General features: G+C 41.9%; 1 protein-coding gene across 1 annotated transcript in view; it reads left to right on the plus strand.

Moving 5' to 3' along the window:
- Nucleotides 1-581: 581 nt before the first annotated feature.
- LOC112300359 (guanine nucleotide-binding protein G(q) subunit alpha) overlaps nucleotides 582-24407 on the plus strand; it is a 258072-nt gene continuing 234246 nt past the window's right edge. The window contains exon 1 of the mRNA XM_053923593.2: nucleotides 582-1459. Within this exon, the coding sequence (XP_053779568.1) occupies nucleotides 1324-1459 (136 nt within the window). The 5' untranslated portion in view covers nucleotides 582-1323. The remainder of the gene's footprint in view (nucleotides 1460-24407) is intronic.

The raw sequence follows: 24407 nt of genomic DNA on the forward strand, positions 1-24407 counted from the left end.
CAAACCTAAGACAACTGCTCCTCTTCCTGAGTCGCACTCCACGACTGAGTGTATCTTGTTTTCCGTGACTGATCTGGGGTCAGAGGTGGGCGAGATACTTTCTAACAGAATGGCGTTTTAGAAATAGGAAAGGGAAAGAATATAGAAGCGGCTGCGGAGTGGCTCTGCCAGCAGATCCACGCTGTCCGGAAGCTGGCGGCACGAGCGCCACGGCCGCCTTCTGGGAGCCGCACCGCAGCGGTGCCAGGGGCTCGCGGGGCCGAATCCCGCGGCTCCCCGAGGGCAGAGGCCGCGTTCCGGGGCTGGTGGGCTGAAAGACAAGCAGAAGCCGCCATATTCCCGCTTTACCACTCCCGGTGGCTGCCGGCAGCGGCAGGTTGGCGGGGGCCGGGCTGAGCCTCGGCAACGCAGCCCTGCCCCCTGCGGAGGCGGCCGTGACCGCGGCGCCCGCTGGCCCCCGCAGAGGGCGCGGGAGCGGGAGGCGCCCTCCCTCGGAGCCGGAGGGGGCGGACCAGCCCGGCAGCGGCGCGGGCTAGGCGAGAGCCGCACTGGGAGGCGCGCAGCGGCTGCGAGCCCAGGAGAGCCTTCCAGGAGGGGCCGGGCGGCACCGCCTCCCTGCTCCCTCCTCCTCTTCCACCACCTCCTCCTCCGCCCGCCTCCCTCTCCCTCCCGGATCTGTGCTCCAGTTCAGAGAAAGAAGAAAATGTGTGTGTGTGGCGAGGGGGAGGGCGAGCACTGAGCAGCCGCTCCGCGCCTGGCAATCGGGGCCGGGGGTGGGCGCCTGGCGGAGGTGGAGGCGGAGGCAGAGGAGCGCGCGGCGTCCCGGCGGGCGGTGGGCGCGGGCTGGGCGGAGGGCGCCCGGGAGCCGTGTCAGGAGGCGGCGAAGAGCGGCACGCCGGCACGGGGAGCCGTCGGCGGCCGCTCTATGCGGAGACGCCCCGGTGGATGTGCTCTCCTCCTCCGGCGCAGCGCTTAGGGGAGCCGCGGCGGCGGTGCGGGGGGCGAGGCGGGCCGCCCTTTGCCGGGGAAGGAAGCCCGGGCGTCTGAGCGAGGCCGGGCGCGGCGGCCTTTCCTTGTGCGCCCCCCTAACCAGTCTACCGCGCCTGCCTCGTTCTTGCCGGCGGCCCCAACCTTCCACTCCTGACGCACCCCGGGCCCTGGCCGCGGCCCCGCGGCGGTTCCCGGAGCTCGTCCCGGACGCACGCCCGGGCGGCGGGGGCTCTACGGCCACCGCTGCCTCGGGGGAGCGAGGGCGGGAGGGTGTGTGTGCGTGCGTGTGAGCCAGGGGTGCCGGCTGGGCTGTAGCGGAGGCACTTTGGAAGAATGACTCTGGAGTCCATCATGGCGTGCTGCCTGAGCGAGGAGGCCAAGGAAGCCCGGCGGATCAACGACGAGATCGAGCGGCAGCTCCGCAGGGACAAGCGGGACGCCCGCCGGGAGCTTAAGCTGCTGCTGCTTGGTGAGTACCGCCCAGGGCCGGCTGCTGCAGACCCTCCCGTCGGGCCTCCACGCTGCCCACCTGCCAACCCCCAGCTCCGGTCGCTGCCCTCAGCGGCCCCCGCCCCCGGGAGCCCCGGGCTGGTCATTACCCTCCCCAGGCGCGCCCCCGGACACTACCCGCACCCGTTCGGGTGCGCGCGTCCGAGCATACGCGCGCGCACGCGGGAGTCGGGCTGCCCTGCCCAGGTCCTCGGATTGTGCCTTTGGGTATCCCTGAGGGCCATGCATTCCGGGTGCTCCTTTATCTGCTGTGCATCAGCTGAATGTCAAAACACTTGGTGGGGGCAGACGCAGGGGGTGGGAAAGGTGAGCAGAGGGGTTGAACTTCCAGTGTCGTGGCCGCGGCGTCCCGTGGGGTGGTGGAGTGGGGAGCTGTGTGAGTGTGTGTGGCCCGAGGGTGCGAGCAGAGTCTGGGCGTGTTGGAGGATGGCTTGCGGCGGGGTGGCCTATGTGCAACCATTGTCAGTGTGTTCCCGGGTCTGGAGGGAATGGTGGAACGACGGACAGACTCGATAGCGCCTGGATTCTCCGAGGAGTGATGATGTGGGAGCCCAGTGGTTGGCTCTCCAAAGAAAGGAGGCTTAGGTATTGGGGGGCGGGGGGAGGCGGGAGGCAAGCCCAAATGTGTCACCCAAGTGCTGTTCTCTAGCTACCTGATCACCGAAAGGAGGGGCCCCAGAAGAGTTTGTTGACCAGTGGATGGTGACCGGCATGTTATTGTCTGCACCATTCCTTCCAGATAAAGATGAGGGATAGGTGAGCGCTGTGCTGTGTGGTCGTTGACAGCCACAGTATCTTTTGTTTAATGAGGTAACCCAGATGTAGGCCTGTATTCACGATAGCTACTACTGAAAACCAGTGCGCCTCTCAATTACTCTCATGGAAACAAATAAAAACCTTTTGTTTAAAACGGACAGTATTTCGGTATGTTTGGGGTCCGGGCTGGAAGCTAAATGGGAAATGTACAGCAGAAATCTCTTTTTAATCTCTAAGGAAAACAATTTAACATTCTTCCTTAACACTAAGTTAGTAAGACAATGCTAGTTCTCAATTCGGAATTCTATTGATTATTATCTCTGAGAGGATGTTCATAATGAACGATCAGGGGTCACATACAAGCCAGCAAGCCATAACTCGCAGCTATTGTGGTAGGAAGAGCAAACAACTTTGCAGTTACAGGCCTGAAAAATGCCTGCATTTGTGTCCAGGGTTTTTTACACATTTCTGGAGGAAAATAATGTATTGTCAATTCGGATTTGAGAAACATTCATTTTCTTTCTTGAGCATTCCATCTCCTGGTTCAAGGAACCAATTGCCTTTTGTACTGAACTGCTTATGTGCGGGATCATTTACAAGCAGGAACAAAATATAATGATCACAAATAGTTACAAATGGTGAATTCACATGCCCTGCTTTATGTCTTCATCGTGAAACCAGATTAGATAAATGTGCACATTTACAAAGAACAGAAGGCAAAGCGCTGGATAAGAGTGGGCTTTAGGAAATGAAGCCAGGCATGGGGAAGTGCAATGGGGAAATGAAGGTCTTTTTAAATTTTTATTCTCATCTTGGGCTATTTCTAGTGGCTGAAAACATGGAGTTGAATGTTTCCTGAATTCTCACTGTTGGGAAGAAAATAGGGCAAGGAAAATGTATAGGGCACTTATGAGCAGAATTAAGGGAAAATCATGTATTTTAGAGAGCCTTAAGAACTATTTTCTTTTTCTCTGTTTACAGTCTTGACTTGTTTCTGTCTAGCTCTGAATCCGCGTTTGAGGTCTCTCAGGCCAGGGCTGTTGCCTGGAACGTGACAGCCCTGGGTTCCTAGCAGCCTTGAGTTAGAGCCAAGGGGGTTTGTCTGTCTGAGGGTCTAGGTTTCAACGTCTAGGAGGACTTTTGGGGAAATACACATATATGGGTGCTTAATTACATACTGTGTATTTCAATAACATACGGTGCTTTAAAAAACGAACTTGCTGATAGGAAAAAAATTAAAGAAACAATTTCACTGCTAAAGTGGTGGTAGTGTGGAGATTTGTTTGTTTGTTTGTTTTATTAGATACTTGAGTAAGGTTTAATTCATCCCCACCCCAGCCCCCTCATAGGGCCTATTAGAAGTAGTAGAAAATATGACTTTCATTTAGGACCTACATTTATCAGTACCATTTAAAAATCATACAACTTTCTGTTAGAAATATGATGCCGAGCCATACAAGATTTGCTACAGCTTCATGTCCTCAGTATGTTGCTTTTTTAACAGAACTTCTACAGTACCTACACTATTAATGTAGTAGATAATGTAGTAGCTATGTGCTCAACATAGGCTTGTGTGTATGGATGGGCATGTGATTGATTTCAGGACTTTTCCCGGAAATTATCATTTCCGGAGGGAAATGATAATTGATCTGAACAAGGGATAGTATTGGGGAGGAGTTCCCTTTGAGGAACTAACTCCTGACCTGCTGTTCTCATGAGTCTTGATATTCCTTCACTCATTTAAATGATACCTATCCAAAGGAGGTTACAGATGTATCCCTTTGTAGTTTAAAGGGTCACCAATAGTTTCAACCAGCTTACGGAAATTAAGGATTTGCCCTTAGATTGAAATAAACTTCCTGACACCATTTTAATGGAAACTGATTTATATGGCCAGAGACCCTTGCATGTGTTCACCTAATTATTTAATTTTATCTATTAATAGTATGGAGAAATTATTGTAGAAAGGGAAAATAGTGGCTACCTGCCTTGATGAAAGGATGGCAATAAAATTTGGGCTACTTTGAATCATATCCAGCAATTATATGTACCAGTGTGTTCCAAATTCTGCAATACTTAATGTATGTTGATTTTTTATTCTTCCTAAAAATGAACTCAGCCCTGGCTGGTGTGGCTCAGTGGATTGAGTGCCGGCCTGCAAAACAAAGGGTTGCCAGTTCAATTCCTAGTCAGGGCACTTGCCTGGGTTGCCGGCCAGGTCCCCAGTAGGGGATGTGGGAGAGGCAACCACACATTGATGGTTCTCTCCCTTTTTCTCCTTCCCTTCCCCTCTGCCTAGAAATAAATAAATAAAGTCTTAAAGAAAATAAAATAAAAATGAACTCAAACTTACCACCATAAAATATCCTATTTAGTTCTGAATTCTTTTTTTCTTTAACTGATTCATTCTCTAAATTCATTTTTTATTACTGTTTATTTCTTTGACACCTTTGAAAACTTTGTGTTCTACACATGTATGCAAGATAATTACTTTAACTTGGTTGTAGTTTTTATGTACTTTGTAGGTATAAAGTCCATTATATTTTCTTTAATTGATTAATATTCATGAATATTAACTAAGTATTTCTGTTGGTGGTACATAGGTCCCATATGGGTCAATAATGTCAGTGTCTTTAAGTCTGCATAAAAGAAGTGGCTTTGAATGTCTGATTCTGGTCACAGATACTCATACTGAAAATTTTTTTGATTTCTTGAAGAAATATATTTTTTTCCTATTTACCTGTTCTGATTTTGCATGTTTTTGAAATCTTCACTCTTCAGATCGTAATCACCCAATAGGAAGATTTATCAAACCTATTTATTTCTTGAATTCCACCTTTTGAAAACAGGCATAGTTTGGGCCAGTCTTAGATGGAAGAATGTATGTTCGTGATCTTCTAAGTGAATTGCAGGTGTGGAGGTAGACTTTCTTTCTATTATAGGCCGGAAGCTTATGAAGGTAGGGGTTGTGTCTCTGTCGATCACTGTGGAATTCCAGCTTCCAGCACTGTATCTAACTTATAGAATGCTCCCAGTATTTGTTGAATGAGTAAAGTTACTTATGATCTTCCTGATAGAAATCATAAAATAATGAATAAATTATAGAGACACAGGGATATGTAATGTTTTCCATTTGTGGCAGATAAACTCATGATCTTTTAAAGAAAATTGTATGTAACCCTTTGAGCCAAATGAATACAAGTGCATTCGAGGATAGGAAGTGTTAATGTAAAATGGAACATCACGTATCAAACCAGTGTGTTTCAGTTCTTTGCTGGGTGCATTTGGGAATACCAGTCATGCTTTAAGTATGAAAGTTTAAAGAAAAATAAAAAAGAAACCATTCCACTCCTGGTGTCGTGTAGAAGCTAGTTTAATCCTATCTCTTTTTGCCAAATACTTTTCTCCATGATACACTCATCAGAGTGCAGGTGGTGACTGAACAGATTTGTAAGATTCACCTGTCAATGACGTGAGGAGAACCACAGTTACTGCAAACAGAACTTTAGGAATTGCAGGTAGAACACTTTAAATTTGAGAGGCACATGTATGTATTGCAAACTGTGCAGCACAGGAAGGGACATAGAAGCCTGGGAATGCCCTGACAGATTTAGACTGTATGGAGAGTTCATTCACACAGGTCTGGGTAAAAACACCCTCCCCGCTACCCCTCCGTAGAGTTAGTTCACGGGAGGAAGAATGGGGATGTTGATTGCCGGAATTAACCTAGAGGTTAGTGGCTGTCTAGGATGGCTACCCAGAACCACAAAATGAAAGCTCCCCTCTAAGTGGCCCTAATAACAGCATCTCCCTGGAAATACCAAAATACGGTGTTTGTGAGGGTGCTTTATGACCAGACTGGTTTTATTTTTGCTCCTGTTTGAGCTTTCAAATGTTGAATATGTTTCTAAATGTCAGGATTTATTTGGACTCATCTCCTCTTGTTTCTTCCTTTTTTTCCCCCTGGAAATAAGTGCTTATAGTTTATATCGGAGGGGTGAAGTGGGAGCATCCCTCCTACAAATCACTAATTGACTTACGACAAAGCCGTTCAGAGTAATGTTCATTGTGAATTCATTGTCTAGAGCTGCCATATTAACTGTCAGTCCCTAAGTTAGTTCCTTGTATGGGAACCTTGGCGCAAGTTAAAACCCTACGGAACAGTGAAATTATCTCATGTATATCCCTTCCATTATTTTTACGTATGTTTAGAAAAGAAAACCAGAAGAATAACTTAGTAGCCATTTTGTTTATTCCAAATAAGTTTGATAGCTTCTTTTTCATTAAAAAAAACCCCAAACCCAGCTGCATTTTATAAGAGATAGCTTATCAATTTTTAGAGATGACTGTTGAATGTAGTTATTATTTTTATTACAGATGAATTTTTAAAAACCTGTAACAGTTTTTTTGCGGTTTTTTTGTGTGTAGTAGAAAAAGGGAACAGATTCTTCCTTCATGACCCAGGCAAACTCATACTTGAAAAGAAATGAAGGCCCTTTTCCAAGGATGATTTTATCCCAGCATTTATACTAATTTTTCTTTAAGGGGAGGTTATTAATTCTGCTGATACTAATGGAAATGTTGACTGGGTATTGTAGAGGGAAAGTAGGGAATTATAAGAGTACATCTTGGAAGAGAGAGGAGCCATTTTAAGAAGGTTAAGTTTGCTTTCTCCCCCAAAACGCGGAGGGAATCTGTTTCCTCCAGACTCTTGTGTTTTGGGTTGAGGGGAATACATGTATTTGTGGCAACAAATTTAAAATCTAGTTTCCTCGTTGAAGGGGAGGGCAGTGCCATTTTTCAAAAAGCAACTTTTATCGTGGCTTTTAAGGCAATGTTAGGATCTTTGCAGAATTAATCCTAGGGAAGTGTGAAATAGCAATAGAAGGTAAAATGTGTGATTGTTGGTAATTAAATCTGTGGCAATAACTGACTGCAGTAAACAGTGAATGTTTTTTTCTCTTGTTCTGCCGAATGGAGTCACATTAAAGAAAGAGCTATTATCAGACCCAAACAGTATTTTGTGTGAACAGCTGTTACTAATAAAATTATAGGAAGTTGTTTGACAATTACCTTTGATTTGTTACGTTACTGATATGTAAAAATCTGACTGATTTCTCAGCTAACGTGCAGTAAAAAGGAAAAAAGGACCTAAACATGCTGTCGGAAATGAGTTCATAAATCCTAGGTGCTCATGAATCTAGACTTTGCAAACAAAAGCAAACATCCAAATTGCAATGCTGAGAACCAAAAACAGAATTAACTCAATAGCTCTGGAGCTGACCCTCATATCTAGCCGTGATTTTGGAAATCAAGGCAGAATATTGTGTTAAAAGCCGTTACGCTTCAATTTTAAGAACAAAATGAGTATTATTTAAAAGTCAAGTTATGAAGAGATTTCAAATTCATTTATTCATCAAACACTTGCCAGTTATTGAAAAATAAGCATTTCCTCTCATTTTTTTTTAAAAACCAGGCATACCATAAGAAAGACAGACACATACAGAATGCAGGTCAAATGAACAAATATTAAGCACCTATTATGTTCAAGATTACGTGCTATATGGGACACTCCTTATTTCTTGTTTGCCAACAGGAAAGGCTACAAGCACTTGTCACATTTCTTGTTGTTTCACAGTTGACGCCCTCAGACTGACATGTCCTTCTGAGTATTATCCTTCCTGGCTTTGGCTTTTCTGTTGGCTCTTAATACAAAGAAAAAGACAAAATAATCTGAAGGCCATTGTAGAAGCTTTCCGGGGATTACACAACTGGGGAAAGCGGATGATCTTAAGAATTTGAACTCCTGAGTTGTATATATGTTATTTCCTTGGAGCATATACTCTTTCCCCTTTAACTGTAACTATGAGAAACTGTTAGAAACCGCTTGTACTGCCTCTCTAACTAGATTGGTAGCTCCATGGTGGAGTGGCGGGTGGGGGTGGGCAGTGATAGTGGCTCTTGTTTCTTTGTATCTCAATGTCGCCCAACGCATGGCTGGATTTACAAATATTATGTTGTCCGTAATTGGGTCTTGTATAGGGCATAGGAGGGTGGGGGCTGGTGGGCAGCAGGATACCCACAAGAAAGTAGAGCAGATGGATGAAGTGAATTAAATTTTTTTGCTTTCTTCTAATGGGTATTATCCGTATGTTCTCCACTTGCCCCTCCTGTTTGCTGTTCTGTGGGCCACCTGGGGCCCAATGAAAGGAATTCTGTTTTAAAGACGAAATTGAGGTATTCTTTGTCTCCATGCCCGCTTCTCATTCATTCTCCAGTGCGAATGATTCATTTGAACATTCTTATATTGTTTTGGGTTGAAAAGCCAATAGTGTTTATCAAGCAGTTTGAATGGAAAATTGTTACACACATCACGTCATTTGAAATTTGAAAATTCCACACACCTTTATTACAGAATTAATCTTGGATTGTGAGCCATTTGATTGCTTTAAGAAACAAGGTATTTGTTTCAAGGAAGTGTGTAATGGATTGTGGTGTGGTTAGGAGCTAGAATGTTATTAGTGCCTTTATGTTCCTGCACCTCACTGATGGGAACAATAATTGATTCACAAATTAAAGAAAAAGAGCTAGAGTGAGACTTTGGCTCTGTTGCAGGAAGTGAATAGTGATATTTAAGAAAGATACTCATGTATATTTCTAAGAGAGAGCCTCGTGTTTTTCCCTTCGGTGAACTAAAATCATGAATTAATCGCCTCTTTCAGAATTTGACTTTTTTTTAAATCAAGTCACTTGCTACAAAAATTAAATAGAATGTTTCTTTTGCTTATTTTATATTTTAAAAACCTTTTTCACCTCTTCTATGATTCTTGTTTCTTTGTTGCATTTTCTTCTGCTGAAGAGGCAGCAGGGTGATGAGGCATCTTTCACGGTTTTATTTCCTGGTGACGGCAGCCGACTACAGATTCTCGTTTCTAGAGAGAAACGCCTCAGTGTCTTGCCCACCCTTTATCCAGTCTTCTATTTGCCACAGCCCCTTCCCCCTCAAAAATCCTTCTGTGTGAATCCTACCCACCCATTTACTCTCTCATCACAGCTTCCTTAAACAAAGGCCAGGACGGGTTCCTTGGGCTCTCTGGTGTGCACATTTCTTTAAGATTTAGGGAACTTCCAAGTTGGTGTTTCTTTCAAACATCACATGGCTGAGCTGGTGACAGGGGAAGTTGGGGGCTTTTAACACATTAAAAGAAAGACACCTGTGAATGTGCTTTTGGTAGATGATTAACTTTCTTTAGCAACACTTTGGTGTGCAAAACAAAGTCATCTATAAAATGTAGAATTCTCCTTTCTGTTCCGTGGGCGGGGCCCTGCGATTGCTCGAGATCCCCGGCGGAGAGTTGGTGAGCCAGCCCGAGATACTGTTGTGGGCCACTGGGTTTCAAAATAGGGTGGCAGTGCTTTTGCGAGAAGGGGAGAAAGTGCTGAAGGCCTGTGTTGAGTAATAGCTTGGGTTCCTCACTTAACGATTTAAAAGTCCCCATCTCAGTGACTTAAGAGCCTCGGGACGTCTCGTTGTATTTCCATACAGATAGTTAGGGAGGAAGACACCAGCAGGGGCCTTTGCCTTCGTTATTCTACCCAGTCTGAGTAGGTTTTCTGGTTTGTGTTTTTTGTCTTTTAATTTGTTTTTTATTTTATTTATTTTTAAAGATTTTATTTATTTATTTTTAGAGAGAGGGGAAGGGAGGGAGAAAAAGGGAGATAAACATCCATGTGAGAGAGAACCACGGATCAGTTGCCTCTCCTGCATGCCCTGACCTGGGACCAAACCAGCAACTCAGTCGTGTGCCCTGACCAGGTATCGGACCCAGCGACCTTTCGCCTTCCTGGACGATGCCCAACCCACTGAGCCTGAGCCACACTGGTTAGGACTTGGGTTTTTTCTTTTTTTTCTGATAAAGATACAATGATATTTTCTTGCTGTGTGAATTGATCTTTTAGGGCTTGGGCTCTTCAGAGCTCCTGTATTACGTGGTTTTTTCTGCAGATGGCAAAGGCAGTTTTTTCCTCTTGTCCTAAAGAGCTGACCCATTTCCTGTGACTTGTTCTAATAATACAGGATGACTTTAATTCTTGTTCCTAGTTTGCCCTTAAAAGAATGCCAGGGTGGTTGTTAAGTGTTTAACTCTCTTGTCACTCTAACTGTTGTGATAGAGTATTTTTGAAAATTGGTAAATCATGTGCAGACACTGGCATACTGGCTTTGTGAAAGTGGATTTGGCTAAATGATCACATGCTCCTCATGGCTCTGCATAGTGGCTTAGGTATGTGTATTTTTTCTGAGACCTGTACCTGGAAGGTGGTTAGGTACTCCTGCCCTACCTCTTCTGATGTGAGGGTGTTTAGTTTGTTTGTTCCTTTACTGTTTCTATAGAAACTTGTAGAATGAAGAGACTGGAGCAAATCTAAGGGCCATTTGAACTTTGGAACTTCTCTGCTTCCCCTCTGCAGCTTTGGCCATCTGGGCCAAATTCTGCCCACACTCAGCCCTGGATGCTGGGCCTGAGCCCAGGCCCTCTCCAGAAGTGATGGGGTGTCCAAGGAAGCATTGCCAGGGCTGCTTCCTGGCAATATGGTGGGCTGTCCTCCTAGCCTCCCTCACTCTTCTCTGTTTTCCTTTGGGAATAACGGAGGTGCCTTTCAGGCAGCTCACAGCACCCTATGGAAGGATGGCGAGGAAAGCTGAGTGAGAAGGAGGCATGAGCGAGTCTCTCCAGCGTTGCCCCTCCCCCCCTCGCCTGGCATGCTGCTGATAGTTTCACTGCTTTCACACGAAAGGGTATCCATCGTCTCCTGCCGTATCAGCATGGGTCTCTTGCTTCCTGCAGGAAGGGCAACATCCTGGGAGGCACAGAGATGGAGCCCTGGAGGCTCAGAGGCCCAGCACAGTCCTGCCCAGGTCTGGGGGTTTTCTTCTGCCTTAGGCAGCTACCTGAGACTCACCGCTGCTTTTTATTTTTCTGCTTCGTTGGGCTTTGAGCAGTGCTTTACATTTGCTTACCAAGACTCTCTGCTTCCCGGGCTATTTCTGCCAGTTTCAGTGAGGGCAGGTTGGCTGTCCGGGCCTGAGCACCATGAGTGCACCATGAGTGCCTTACACCCCTGACCGGGGCACCTTTGGGGGACTGCTTCGTATTTGGAGCCAGTAGGCCCTTATCCAGAAACTAACAGGAAAGATTTAGAATTAACCCTTGTGTAGACCATTTGTGTCCATTCCTTCTTTTATTACTGTGCCCATTTTTTTCCCTTGGGACTTTCTTCGAAACTAGAAAAACAGATAATGTTAAACACATACATAACATGAAGTAAGGAACGTTTATATGGTTTTGTTTGAAAATACATCTGTGTGTATAGATACATATACACACAATTTATTTTGTTTATTATACAATTTATATAATACATATAGATACAGATATATACATAAAAAATTTGTTTTGCTGTGGCCTCTGGACTGCCCTCAGTTGTCATGGCCATGGTTAGAAAACTTAAAGGAAGTACCTTTCTGTATCTCGTCTGCATTCTGGAGAAGACCGAAGAAGGAACAGCTAGACTCACCCTGCCCTCTCTGACAGAGCTGCCCTTCTAACGAGACCCAGCCCTGCTGGATGTGCCAGGCAGGCATTTGGCATTCTTTGACCCCTGCTTTGCTCCTGGCACACGGCCTTCTCGTTATCTTATCGGCTGCAGGCTCACTTACCTTGATTTCAGATTTGGAGTTGGACAGGTGCAGGGGAAAGGAGACCAGTCGCGGGCAGAGGAGAGTCGTGGGGGATCTAGTGGGGCGTGGCAGGGCAGAGTGGGTTGTTCTAGTAGGGTGGGGCAGCTGGATCTCCACTGGGCTCTGGGGGGAAGGAGAGTAAAGGAGAGGGGCCCTGTGTGTTGGCTTGTGTCTTTGATCAGGAAGAGCGGGGCCAAGCAGCTTCCCCTCTTCAGCTCCACTCCCCTTCGGCATTTCTTTATCATTGTTACATCTACCCTGCCCTTCCTCTCCTTCCTCTCCCAGAGCAGGGCTGGGAGATGAGCAAGTATAGAAGCCTGAGTTGTATGGGAGGGGTTTCATTGCGTGCACTTCCCTGTTCTTTCGCTCCTGGAGGTTGTTAGATGCACTAAGCCCAGATACCATGTCAAGCAGTGAAAAAACCTACTCACATATGAAAAAGAAAATTTACAATATGACTCCATGGTGGGTTTTTTTTCCTGTCAGCTCTTTAAAGTGATAGAAATTCATCTATTACTGGATTGAGAACTCTGCTAATGTGGTGATAGGTTATTAGAACGTCTCTGGAGAGATCCTAGTCTAGGAAGTCTGCTTCCATCTGGCTGCTTCCTCCTACGATAGAGCTCCTTTCAGTTGCCCAAGGCAAAGATTAGGTAAATCCTTTCATGAGCTATTCTGGACAAGTAGAGTCATACCCAGGTGGAGACAATGTATTGTAACACAGGCATACCTTCGAGATATTGCAGGTTTGGTTCCAGGCCACCGTAATAAGGGAGTTTTGCTGGTGGAGGCTCTTGTCTTTCGTTTGTAAAAAAATGCAACATCTGTGAAGCGCAGTAAAACGAAGTGCAATAAAACGGGGTCTGCCTGTTTCGAAGTAGTTTGTGATTGTTAGCTGCGGAAGGCCGATATCTTCTGGTTTGGTTCTCTTAACCAACTGTTCAGTTTCTAGGCTGTCACATCCAAACCCAGGGAGTGGGCTTTTTCCTCAGATTATTCAAGGTCCCTAAAGCATACTTTCATTTATGAACAACGTTCAGAATGGGCTACGTTTGTCCTTGATAGAATTACCTCAACATGATTTCTTGATTCATAATGTGGGCAAATATATTTTGGGTAATTTGAATAATTCTCAATAATTTGAGAGCAGAGGTAGGGAGTACTGAAACAAAAGGGTACTTGAAATCAATGTTTATTTTTATTCCCAATCCCTTCCTACTGGGTCAGGAACTAACGAAGTACCGTAATGGTTGCTCCTCTTGGAGCCAAGTGTGGCTCAGCCATGGATTTGGGAGGTGCAAGTCCCTTGATGTGTTCAAGGCCTTAGGATTGGGGTGTCCTCTGCACTTCCTAGCTTCTCCTGTTATTGTTGGGCCACTGTCTAAGTTGTTATCCAGAGCACAGCAGAAGTAACTCAGAAACATTGGGCACATAACATCTCTTGTAAAGATGAGCCCCCTAAGTTTCCATCTTATGGGAGAGAGGATACCTGACCTGTATATTGCTTGAATAGTTTTGGCTAAATAATTTGTATTTCCTTATCCATACAATTCTTGGCAAAAAGTTGCATTTTAATGGAGGAAATCATAGGACTTCATTAATATTTCTTCAGGGAAATCTTGACTCCAAATGTATTTTCATGAAAATCACCAGCTGTGTCCTTTGAGAAACACAGTTTCTTTAGGGCTTTCCACTTCAGGCCACGTTGCCCATGGGAACAGAGATTCTTGTCTAGGGTTTTTCTAAATCCCTAGAGTCTCTCTGTGAGCTGCTACTCAGATTACAATGTATTCTTCCCAGAATTAATTAAGGCATTGAGCATCCCTAGTTCTGAATCACAGGATCCCGTGATTTATTTTTTTCTATTGAAAATATTCTTCTACATATAATGTATCTTCAGGCAGTATGCTACTGCTGAATTTATTTTGTATTTTATTCTCTTTTTGGAATAAAATAAGGAAGAGCATTTGAGATATATGTCCTCTGGTCATACGGTTGCTTTCTAAAATAATAAAGTTTAATGAGAAAACCTGTTTCATAGGCAAAGTTTGAGTCAAGAAGTATTCATATCGCACTTAACAAATTTTCTTAAATTCTCAAGAAATACTCGTATGTTGTTTTCCTGTTAACCTTTGAAAGAATGACAGCCCATTCTGTTAATAAATTTTTTTTGTGTTTTTTTCATTGATTTTGAAAATTTACAAATGGTGCAATGGCTTTTTAATATAAAGTTTGAAAAAAGGATTTTACACTTATTCATAAATTTATTCCAAATGTACTAATCTAACAAAAGAAACATGATTTTTTTCTATGTTCCTTTCTAGTCTGTTTTATTTTTGTGGTTCTTGCCCAGGTGTGATCGTACTGTACAATTTAACATTATATGATAAATATTTTCTGGGTGTCTGTGTAGACTTCATGTTGATATTTGGAGTTGCTATATAATATTTTATTAGAGCGTGTGTGTATATATATATACATACATATATATACATGTATATACATACATATATATATACATACATATATGCATATACATATATAGAGAGAGTTTTGTTATCTCTCTTTCTCTCGACTTTTAGGTTCGTCCCAATGTTTCTGTTTTCAGAATAATGCTGTGATGAAGCTCCCAGTGGAGATCTCATTTTTAAAACAGACACACACACTTTTGTTAGAATAGATTAATAGGCCTGTTGTTTCTAGGTAGATGATATGATAGATTTTATGACTCTTGATTCTATGCACCTAAAGAATTTTCTGAAATGATTATATACCTTTTGCAACATCATGAGCAATAAGGAGAGGGTATCAATGCTAGGCAAAAATGGTACATAATTATAAATTGGCATTTATTTGATTCCTAGTGAGAATGATCATTCTCCATATGTTTGTTTCAGTTGAATTTCTTGTTTTGTAAGTTGTCTCTTCATTTCCTTTGCCTCTTTATGAGCCCTGAACATACAAATGAAATTAGCCTTTTTAAAAATATTTACTGCAAATAACTTAAACCCAGTCTGTTGTTTTTCTTTTTCTTGCTATTATTTAATACAGAAGTTTTTAATTACTTTGAAGCCAAATCATTTGTTTGTCTTTTGCTATTCTGTTTTGAAATAAAAATCTTAATCTGCTTTAGATATTCCATGAAAGCCAGATTTACTGCTGCTGTTATGGGTAAAACTAGATTGAATGTAGTATTTACTCATCACTGTTCTGTTCTTTTTCTTTCAGATGAAAATGAAATACACATAAAAAGTGACACCGTCACAGATTACACCACATACACCACATTATATGCTGTAATAGTCCTGTTTTGGTCCAGTAATATGTAGTGGATATCTTGCTATGTTAATACAGTCAAACCTCGGTTCTCGAACATCTTGGTTCTCGAACAGCTCGGTTTTTGACCAAATGAAAAAACTGCCTCGGTTGTGTCACAAAACTTTGGGTCTCAATGCTCTGCCCGACAACCCTTTCATGCTGATACCTGTACAATCAGTCACGTGTGTGTCTCTCAGGCGACAAAGGAGATTTGGTTTTTGAATAGATCGCTTCTTGAACAGTTTCCCGGAATGAATTAGATTTGAGAACCGAGGTTCCAGTCTATAAATCTCTTCCATCACATTTTTTGGCTTTTTAGCGTTCAGTATATTTTTTGTTGTTGTTCCACTGTATTTTGAATCATTCAGTGGTACGCTGCAGCTAGCTCCCACCCACTCATGAAAGCCACTTATACACATTTCTTCTCAATTCTGCATTTAGTGACTTCATTTTGGTAGGTGAAAATCAGCCCTCGTGAGCGTATTTACCACAGAAATTGGTAAATGCTACAAATCAGGGTCTCCCTTCCCCTCCCCCGACAGAACGAGTTGTTAAATACTTGTCAGCACACCACCATTTATTCTTGATGACTGTTGATGGATATTTAGTTTGATTCCATTAAAAATTTATAACCAGTGTTACAGTGAATATGGTAGGGGATACCTTTTTATAAGCTTATACAATTGCCCTTTCAGTGAAGGTCCTCAGAGTTAGGCCATCCGCCAAGCAATAGGCTTATTTTAAATTTTGGTGCACGTCACCACTTTGCCTTTGAGAAAGGTTTTATTGGTTTACTTTCCCACTTCCAGTTTGTGTTAGTGATTATTTTGGTACCTCTCAGTGTTGTTACGGTTTTGTGAATCAAATGGGGGAAAAAAGTATGTACTTATATTGCATTGAATTAAATTTATTATACAGACTTTCTTTTCTAAACTGCATATTTACAAAAGTAGCTTGAAATACTTCAATGTACTAATTTAGCTAGATATTCTGAAAACTACTTTTAGCTTAAATTTTATTAACTTAGACATTTCTAGAAAATTAGCTGCTTTATCTGTGGAAGAACGGAGTGTCCTAGGATGAATGTCTTCAAGGGAAAAAGAAAATGGAACCAATAAGATCATGTGACAGGTTTGGATATGTGCAAAATTGTACCAAAACACAAAATTGTGATGAAGTCCAGCGTATCCATTTTTTTCTTTCATTGCCTGCGCTTTTGGTGCCGTACATTAGAAACCGATGGTAAACACAAGGTCACAAAGACTTACCTCTATGTTTTCTCTTTCCCGGCTTGGCAGTCGTCGGTCTTACAGTTGGGTCTGCGGTCCGGTTTGAGTTGGTTTCTGTGTATGGTGTGAGGTAGGGCTTTGGCTCCGGTCTCTTCCACGTGGGCATCTGGCTGTCCCAGCACCATTTGTTGAAGAGACATTTTGAATGTTTTCAACACCTTTAGTAAGTAAATCTGTTTTTGCCTTATCTTTATTACCTTTTTCCTTGCTACTTCTCTAGGTTTATTTGGTTGGGCTTTTCCTATTTTCTTGAATTAAAATTCTTGGATTATGGATTGTAATGTTTTCTTGATTTGTACTAAAGTGTTTAAGGCTGTGGATTTTTCTGCTTGTTGCTGTGTAGTGCTCATACCATCCTTTTACAGACATTCTAAAATTATGATATTTTGATCTTTGAGACCAGGGTTAAGGTAGTTTAAAATTTTCCAGCCGTGACTGTTTTCAGCCTTTCTTATTTATTCCTAGTCTTAACGTGACTGACAGGAGAACGTGGCCTTGAAAGGTTTTCACTTTTTAGAATTTATTTTCATTTAATATATAGTCGATTTTTGTTCTATGGGTACATAAGATGAGTATGTATGATAATAAAACATAAATATACGTGCATTGTTTACTTTTATTGCTCTGTTTGTGGTGAATGCCCTACATATTATGGTGTGATTCTGCCGAGTGTTGAGAATTGAGCTGAAGTCTTCCATAGCTACAGTGCTTGGGACACTTTCTCCTCTTTCCAGAAATGCTTGCTTTATGTATGTAAGTACTCGTTTTTGAGAGACCTAAAAAATGTCCATGCGAATTAAATTTTCATCACTATAAAATACCTTTTTATGTAAGTTAATGCAGGTCTACCTTGAATTCAGTTTTGTTGGATGTTAATATGGTGGTTTTGTTTCCATTTGCTTCTCCATTTATATTTAACTATCCTTAATCTTTTCGTTACTGCTCCTCAGGGTATGTTTGTTTAAACCTCAGCTTGAGAGTTTTGTTTGTTTGTTTTTTGGGGTTTTTTTTGCATCCGAGTTCTGTCTTCAGATTCTTTTATGGATTTCTGGCAGTTCTTGCCCCCTTTCCAGGTCTTCCTCCCTCCTGCCTCTCTTCTTTCCTTTGTTATTTGGTTTGTTTTGGATTTTTTTGTTGTGTTTTCACTTCAAAACTTGAAAGCTATGTAATCTGCCTTTAATTTTCAATTGGTAGTCTACATAACTTTTAGTAGTACTCTTCGAGTTACGTTTCTCAGCTTCCTGGCTTCAGAGATGAAGTACTGTTTATTGTGTCCCTCCCATATGCACTGGAGAAATTTATTCACCTGTTACCAGGGATTATTTTTATTATTTATTTATTTTTTTAGCGGGGTTGGGGCACTTTTATGTGAAGAGTCCAACAGTAATATTTTGAGCTTTCAGACCATATGGTCTCCATTGTAACTATTCAACTCTGCCATAAACACTTTGTTTATGAACGAGTGTGGCTATGTTCAAATAAAATTTTATTTACAAAAATGGGCAGTAAGCTGGGTTTGTCACTCTGACTGCAATTTACCAGCCTCTCATTCTATTACTTCCATTCTCTGCTTTCCCTGGTATTTTATTTGTATGTTCTCATTTTATTTTTTTTTACTCCTATTAAAGACAACTTAGCAATGCCACACTTAAACTGGTTCTCTAAATCTTAATGGTTCGTAATAATATTAACACGTTTTATTTTATACCCATATTTTATTTTCTTTAACAGGCTTTTTGACCACCCTGAATGAATCGAATGGAAAAGCTCTCATGAGCACAACATAAACTTGTCCGTGGCTAGGGACGTTTTCCTGAAGGGTCAAGTCTAGCCATGTAAGTTACTGAAAGTCATTGAAGGCTGGTCGTATAGGAAACTGAAATTGTCTTAGTTTGAATGTAAAAAGGATATTGTGTCAGACGGAATGAGGGTTCTGCATGGTATTCAAGGTTGTTTTCCTGCTCATTGTTTTAGTCCACGTTTTGTCTCTTCTGCTCCCCTTGAGATTCTGGGTGCGCACTCTCCTAATCCTGGAGCAGTTCGCTTTTCTCCTTCTGTGGGTGTCCCCTGCGTCAGTGTTTCCGGTTCATCTTCATTGGCATAAAGTTAGTACTTGACCTTGTGGCGCATGTGATCTTTAACATTTCAAAAATGATTCTGTAGTTTTGCTCACGTAAAGTTAATTCATTTCCACACTTTTCAAAACTCTTAGACCTTTGATTCATATTCAATACCTGGGAAAATCACAGGGTATCATTTGTAGTTAAGCCTAAAGAAATTCATTTAAGTGTTATTTTTATTGTATATTGCTTGTTTATTTTTCACTTTTCTTTCAGAAATTTAATATTTATATTTGTATCTGCAGTTAAAACTATATTTAGTATTTATTCTGGTTTAAATAAATGCCTAACACTAGCCATTTCTTCTCTCAGTTTCTTTAATTGTATATTTCCTATTGATTTTCATTCACTTATGAGTTGATTGGATTAAACCTTCAGATAGATTTTTCCTAAAGGGTCCCTGGATGATATATTTTCTGAGTTGTGTGTTTGAGGATGTTTTTCTGTGGCATTTACATATTAAAAACTTGCTTGGGTATAGACTTTTTGGGTTATAGCTGTTTTCCATCCACATTGCTTGCCTCGTGGTGGATGTTCCTCCATTGTTCCTGACTTAACAAACTTCATGAGAAGTCTGCAGTCAGCCCGAAAATTTTTTCTTTGTGATTTGCTTTTTTTTGGATGTTTGTTTCTTTCATTTGGAAGTTTAATAACTTTACCAAGTTTATGCTTCAGTGTTTTCTAATTTTTATTACTTATCCTAAAACTCTCCAAACGTCTTCTACCTGTATATTTATTATTTTATTTTGAAGATTTCCCCCAACTTAACCATTGAATATTTTCTCTGATCCAGAAGAATTTTTTTCTTCTTTAGGCACACCAGTCATTCATATATTGGGCTTCTCTTGTTTCTCTACCAAAGCTGTCAACTTCCCTCTAATTGTTTCATTTCTCCATCCTTTTCCTTGTGTGATTAGCTCTAATTTCTTTTTTATCTGTAGCATTGATTTGGCAGTGGTTGACATGTAAATGCCAAGTATTAACAAATACATTTTGAATTACTGAAGTGCCTGCTGTATGATTTTGGTGCTTCAAATTTATTTATTTATTTTAAAGATTTTATTTTTTAGAGAGAGGGGAAGGGAGGGAGAAAGAGAGGGAGAGAAACATGGATTGGTTGCCTCTCACAGGGCACCACCTGGGGACCTGGTCCTCAACCCATGCATGTGCCTTGATAGGAATTGAACTGGTGACCTTTTGGTTCATTTGCAGGCCAGTGCTCAATCCACTGAGCCGTGCTAGCCAGAGCTCAGATTTATTTTTAAGTTGTGCAATATCATTATTTTTTCTTCGTATTTATTTTTTTTTTTAGCTCTGACAGTTTCTTTATTCTCTTTTTTATATCCGACTTTAAACGTCCACAGTTTCTTAAATTTTCTTAATAGTACAAAGCAGTTATACTCCATATCTTTTCTTCTGTTTCCTAGAGTAAATCTTTCAAAGTTCTCTTCATTTTCTTTTTTGCATGTTCTGTGCCTTGTCTTCATATTTTCTTAAGAATGTTCCAAATTTTGTCTGGCCCTACTGTTTGTCCAAAAATAGTGTGGGTGGAATCTCATTGACTTCCTTCCCTATTTGTCTTGGGTCTGTCTGTGTTTTTCCCTTCGCACTTGAGCTGCAGGGCTGGAGGATGATGGTATATATTCTATTTTTAGCTCTTTAGTTGTCTGAGTGAGGTGGTAGGGAGGGCTCTGTGGCAGTGGGTAGCTTCGGAGCTTTGCTGCTTCCGTTGTATTTTGTAACCAGTTCCATTTGCTCCTCTTTTGGGTGAGCCAGCCACTTCGATGAGAAGTCATTCAGAATGGTGCTTCACTGTTGGTGGGATTTTTGTTCTGTGCACGTATTGGGTGTATTTCTCTGCATTTTTAGACCACTTTGCAAAGTTGGCATACTTTCAGCCCTCCGCCCTCCCTGATCAGAGGAAAAACTGGGATCAGTTGGCTGTCTAGTTTCTTTTTGGCTCCTCCATTCCTGATACCTGTAGGAATGTAACTTCCAAAATGATGTCGCTGGCTCTTCAAAGTTGAGGGGCACCAGGGAATGTTTCAGAACCTTTGCCACTTGCTTCCCTCAACACTGTGCGCTGTTACACAGACAGAAGAGCTGAGCATAGACCCCCAGCAGATTCTCTCTATTTGATCTGTGTGTATTGCTTCTGTTCTCCAAGTCCTTTGCTATTATTAATGTAGATGAGGATTTTTGCTCCCCCCCATTTTTGTGCATTTTGAAAGATAGAAAGGAGGTTGTTACTGTTGTTGGTTTTTTTAGAGCACTTTGCCTTCTTTCCAGGAAGTCTGCTTTATGGGTCTTGATGACTATAATTAACACATGTGAAGTCTTTCATAGAGAGTTGTAATTATAGAATCTCAGTTAAGAATGTGCTTTAAGGTCCAAGCTTGCACCCCATGCTTGAGCCACCTCTATAACATTTCCTGTCATTGCTAGTTTTCCCCCCTCTACATTCAGTGGTGGGAACATCATCCCCTGAGAGGAATTAATTTTGTTTGGTCATCTGTCTTTGTTAGAAATTTTTCATATATAGAGCTGAAATCTGTGCTGAAGCTAGTTTCAGGTTACATCCCTTAGGGACACTGGGACTCTGGAACCCATAGCTACTTTTCCAAATAATTGAAGTCGGTCTCATGACATGTGGGGGGCTTGCTTTCTTTATGTGAAACACTGAGTTCTTTCCATCATTTCTCGTAAGGCAGGCATAAAATCTTGTCCTTTGTCTTCCTACTTGTTTTCTCCCCTAAAAAAGATACCGTAATGGAACCCAACGCTTGAGGTATGGTTTTATGAAGTCACAGTAGGAATATTTCTGTATCTTCTCCTGAACTGAGATACATGAAACCCCAGAAATCTTTGTTTTAATAAGTCATCCCAAGAAACAGCAATTTTGAGTGCAGAGGGCTTCTGTAAGTGTGTGCTCTCTACCAGTGTGCCTTGATTGTTCATATTTACTTTCAATACAGTGTTACATTACTAGCCTTGTTTTTGACCTGTGGCCATTCACGATCTCATACAATCCTCTGCATTTTTGCATTCTCCTTATTATGTATTTGCATGGATTTTTTTTTCAATTACTGAGAGTATTTATTCCTATTGAATTTCATCCTGATTCTGTGGGAACATCCTTCCAAGGTCAAGATCATTTAAACTTTTTTCCCCAACTTCTGGCATTTGTGATCCTACCCATTTAATTGTCAGAGGAAAGTAAGATGAACCTATTTATTATAATAAGATTCCACAGTCCATTATTTAATATGAATCTCCGGTTGATTTACTCTTTGGGTATTACTTTGTTGTTTACTCACCTAAAAGATATAAAGTCAAAAATATACTACCTGAATTTGACCTCAGAATTTAATTGGTGTTGATATAAAAGGGAATAGAGAAATCAATCAAAAGAAGGCACATCTGCTCCTCCTTCCTTACCTGTGGCCTTGTCTCTTATCATAAAGGGAAATCAGGTTGCCCTGCTTAAGTGGGTCTCTCTCAGCCTTTTAGGGGGTTGGGTTTGGTGGTAGCACCCTTGACACTGCACATTGTGGGTTCTCTGTTTTAAACTCTCTTTAAATGGTGAAGTTTAGGTTGTCAACCTGTCTGTAATGGCCATGATCATTAAGGAGGGAAGGATCATTTTCTTATTCCTTGTCCTCTTGACTTCTAATTTCTGTGTAGGAAAAAAGGAATATTTTGTGGGAAGCACATTTCATTTGGCAATTATATGCTTTACAGCCAAATTGGTTTAATCTCTCTGTTTTTCCCTAATAAGGCAACTGGTTCTTAGAGAAAGCCAACTTATTTCTGTATATTGGCATCCCTTGCCTTTTGAAAGTTTGTGTTATGCCACTTTGCTTTTATGAAAGACCTACATTCGTACCTGTTTTCGCTAATGGAGAGAAATCCAAAGAGGATTGTTGCTTTTATGAAAAAAGGTGAGGAGTGAAAACAGTGTCCAGCGTTTGTTTGGCAGCCAGCGGAGCCATTGTAGAGACAGCGTGCACCCCCCCAGCATGCGCCCAGCAGTGGGACTGGCCCTGTGCAGCTCCTTCTCTGGGACCACAGTCAGCGTCAAGCCTTGTAGCTTTGAACTACATCTGTGCTTTATCTCTATTTATTTTGTGCATTAGTAAGATGTGTCCCAAGGTATCAGAAGAGCCTAAGAGAACGTGTAAGGGTGTTATGCTTAGCATAAAACTAGACGTAATTAAGTGTTCTGATTATCGTCAATGAAATAAAGACATTGTGTGTGTTGAATTTTGGGTCTGGGAATGCTCCGAATTTACTCCATAGAAATGAATGGTAATTGCTTCTTTGCTTGACACCATTTTGGCTTATGAAAGGTGTCATAGGAACGCTCGACTTCAGGATAGTGGGGGAAGCCTGTGCTTTATTTTACTGGATTTGACATTGTGCTCACATTTTTACCAATTACATTAAATTTTCTCATTTAGGAAATTCGATAGTTGAGTGGAAGTTGTTTTATTCAATATATATATGATTATTTCATGTGAAATTAACTAGGTTCTTCCAGTTGGATGGTGTTGGTCATGGTGGGGGAGGAATTGGTGGTGAATAAGTCTGTTTCTTTAGCCAAAAATTGAGAAGGGAGTCTTGACCTCTCTTGCCCCCTGACTGTGAACTGAGTGGCCTGTGCCCATGCGGCTGTTTACCTTTGGGTAGAGGCCCTTGTTCACGTAGTTATTGATTTCTGAGCAGGAGTTAGCCGAGCATATTGCCTCCTTCTAGAACTTTTGACGGAAAATGTGGCTGTGTGAAGACTTGAGCGTGTCACCTTTAGAGGGGCAGTCTTTCTGTCCCTGTGTGTATAGGTAGGTCTTCAGGCTGCTCAGGTGCATTTTAACATCATTGTTTGGAGTCTCACTTTGTTGGAAAAATGGACTTGCTGCTTGTAAGCAGTACTATCAGGAGTAAGTTTACTTTTTCATTAATTCAGTAATTTATCAGAATTACTCTATTCAGAATTGTTCTATTCTAGCCCCAATTGTCATAGCCTGTTGCATTGCCTGGGGTCATTTTGTTTCCTTCTCCCTTACCCGTGAGAATTGCTCTAAAAATTTTTTTTTGGCTTTTTAACCCATGTTTGAAAGTCGTGCTGTACCTGGATTTACAACAACTGTCACAAACCCAGTTATGGCTAACAGGATATTCCATACCTTTCTGGCCTTTCAGAGATTGCAGCCTGGCAAGCCACAGCAGAGTTTTTAAAAATGTGCTGACGGCATAGGTGCAAGTTATGGCTATGTTCCAAGATGCGTGGCGTCTCCCAAGGCAAGGACTGCATGTAGAAACATCCCTGATTCACCGAAGGGCTGCTTTCGGAGCTGCCCCGTTGGAAGTGTGCTTCTTGTGTAATTTCAATGGTCAGGATCCCTTTTAAGGAAAAATGTGGTTATGCTGACATTTACTTTGAGCAAATGAAGCATACCTCATATCTGTCGAAAACGGAATTGTAATGCATAGCTACACGAGTGCTTTTCCCAACCCTTTTTGTAAGTTCTTGCATATAAATTTGTAGAACCCGCGGTAAGTCAGATGGTGCAGAGGCTGTTTGATTCCTTCCCCCCCGTCTCCCTTGTTTTCCAGTGGGTGGCTTGCTCGAGCAAGGGAATGCAGTAACAAGTTTATCAGCATCAGAAACTGTATTTATACCGCTGT

The sequence above is a fragment of the Desmodus rotundus genome, chromosome 1 (assembly GCF_022682495.2).
Source record: "Desmodus rotundus isolate HL8 chromosome 1, HLdesRot8A.1, whole genome shotgun sequence".
In the NCBI taxonomy this organism is placed as follows: Eukaryota; Metazoa; Chordata; class Mammalia; order Chiroptera; family Phyllostomidae; genus Desmodus; species Desmodus rotundus.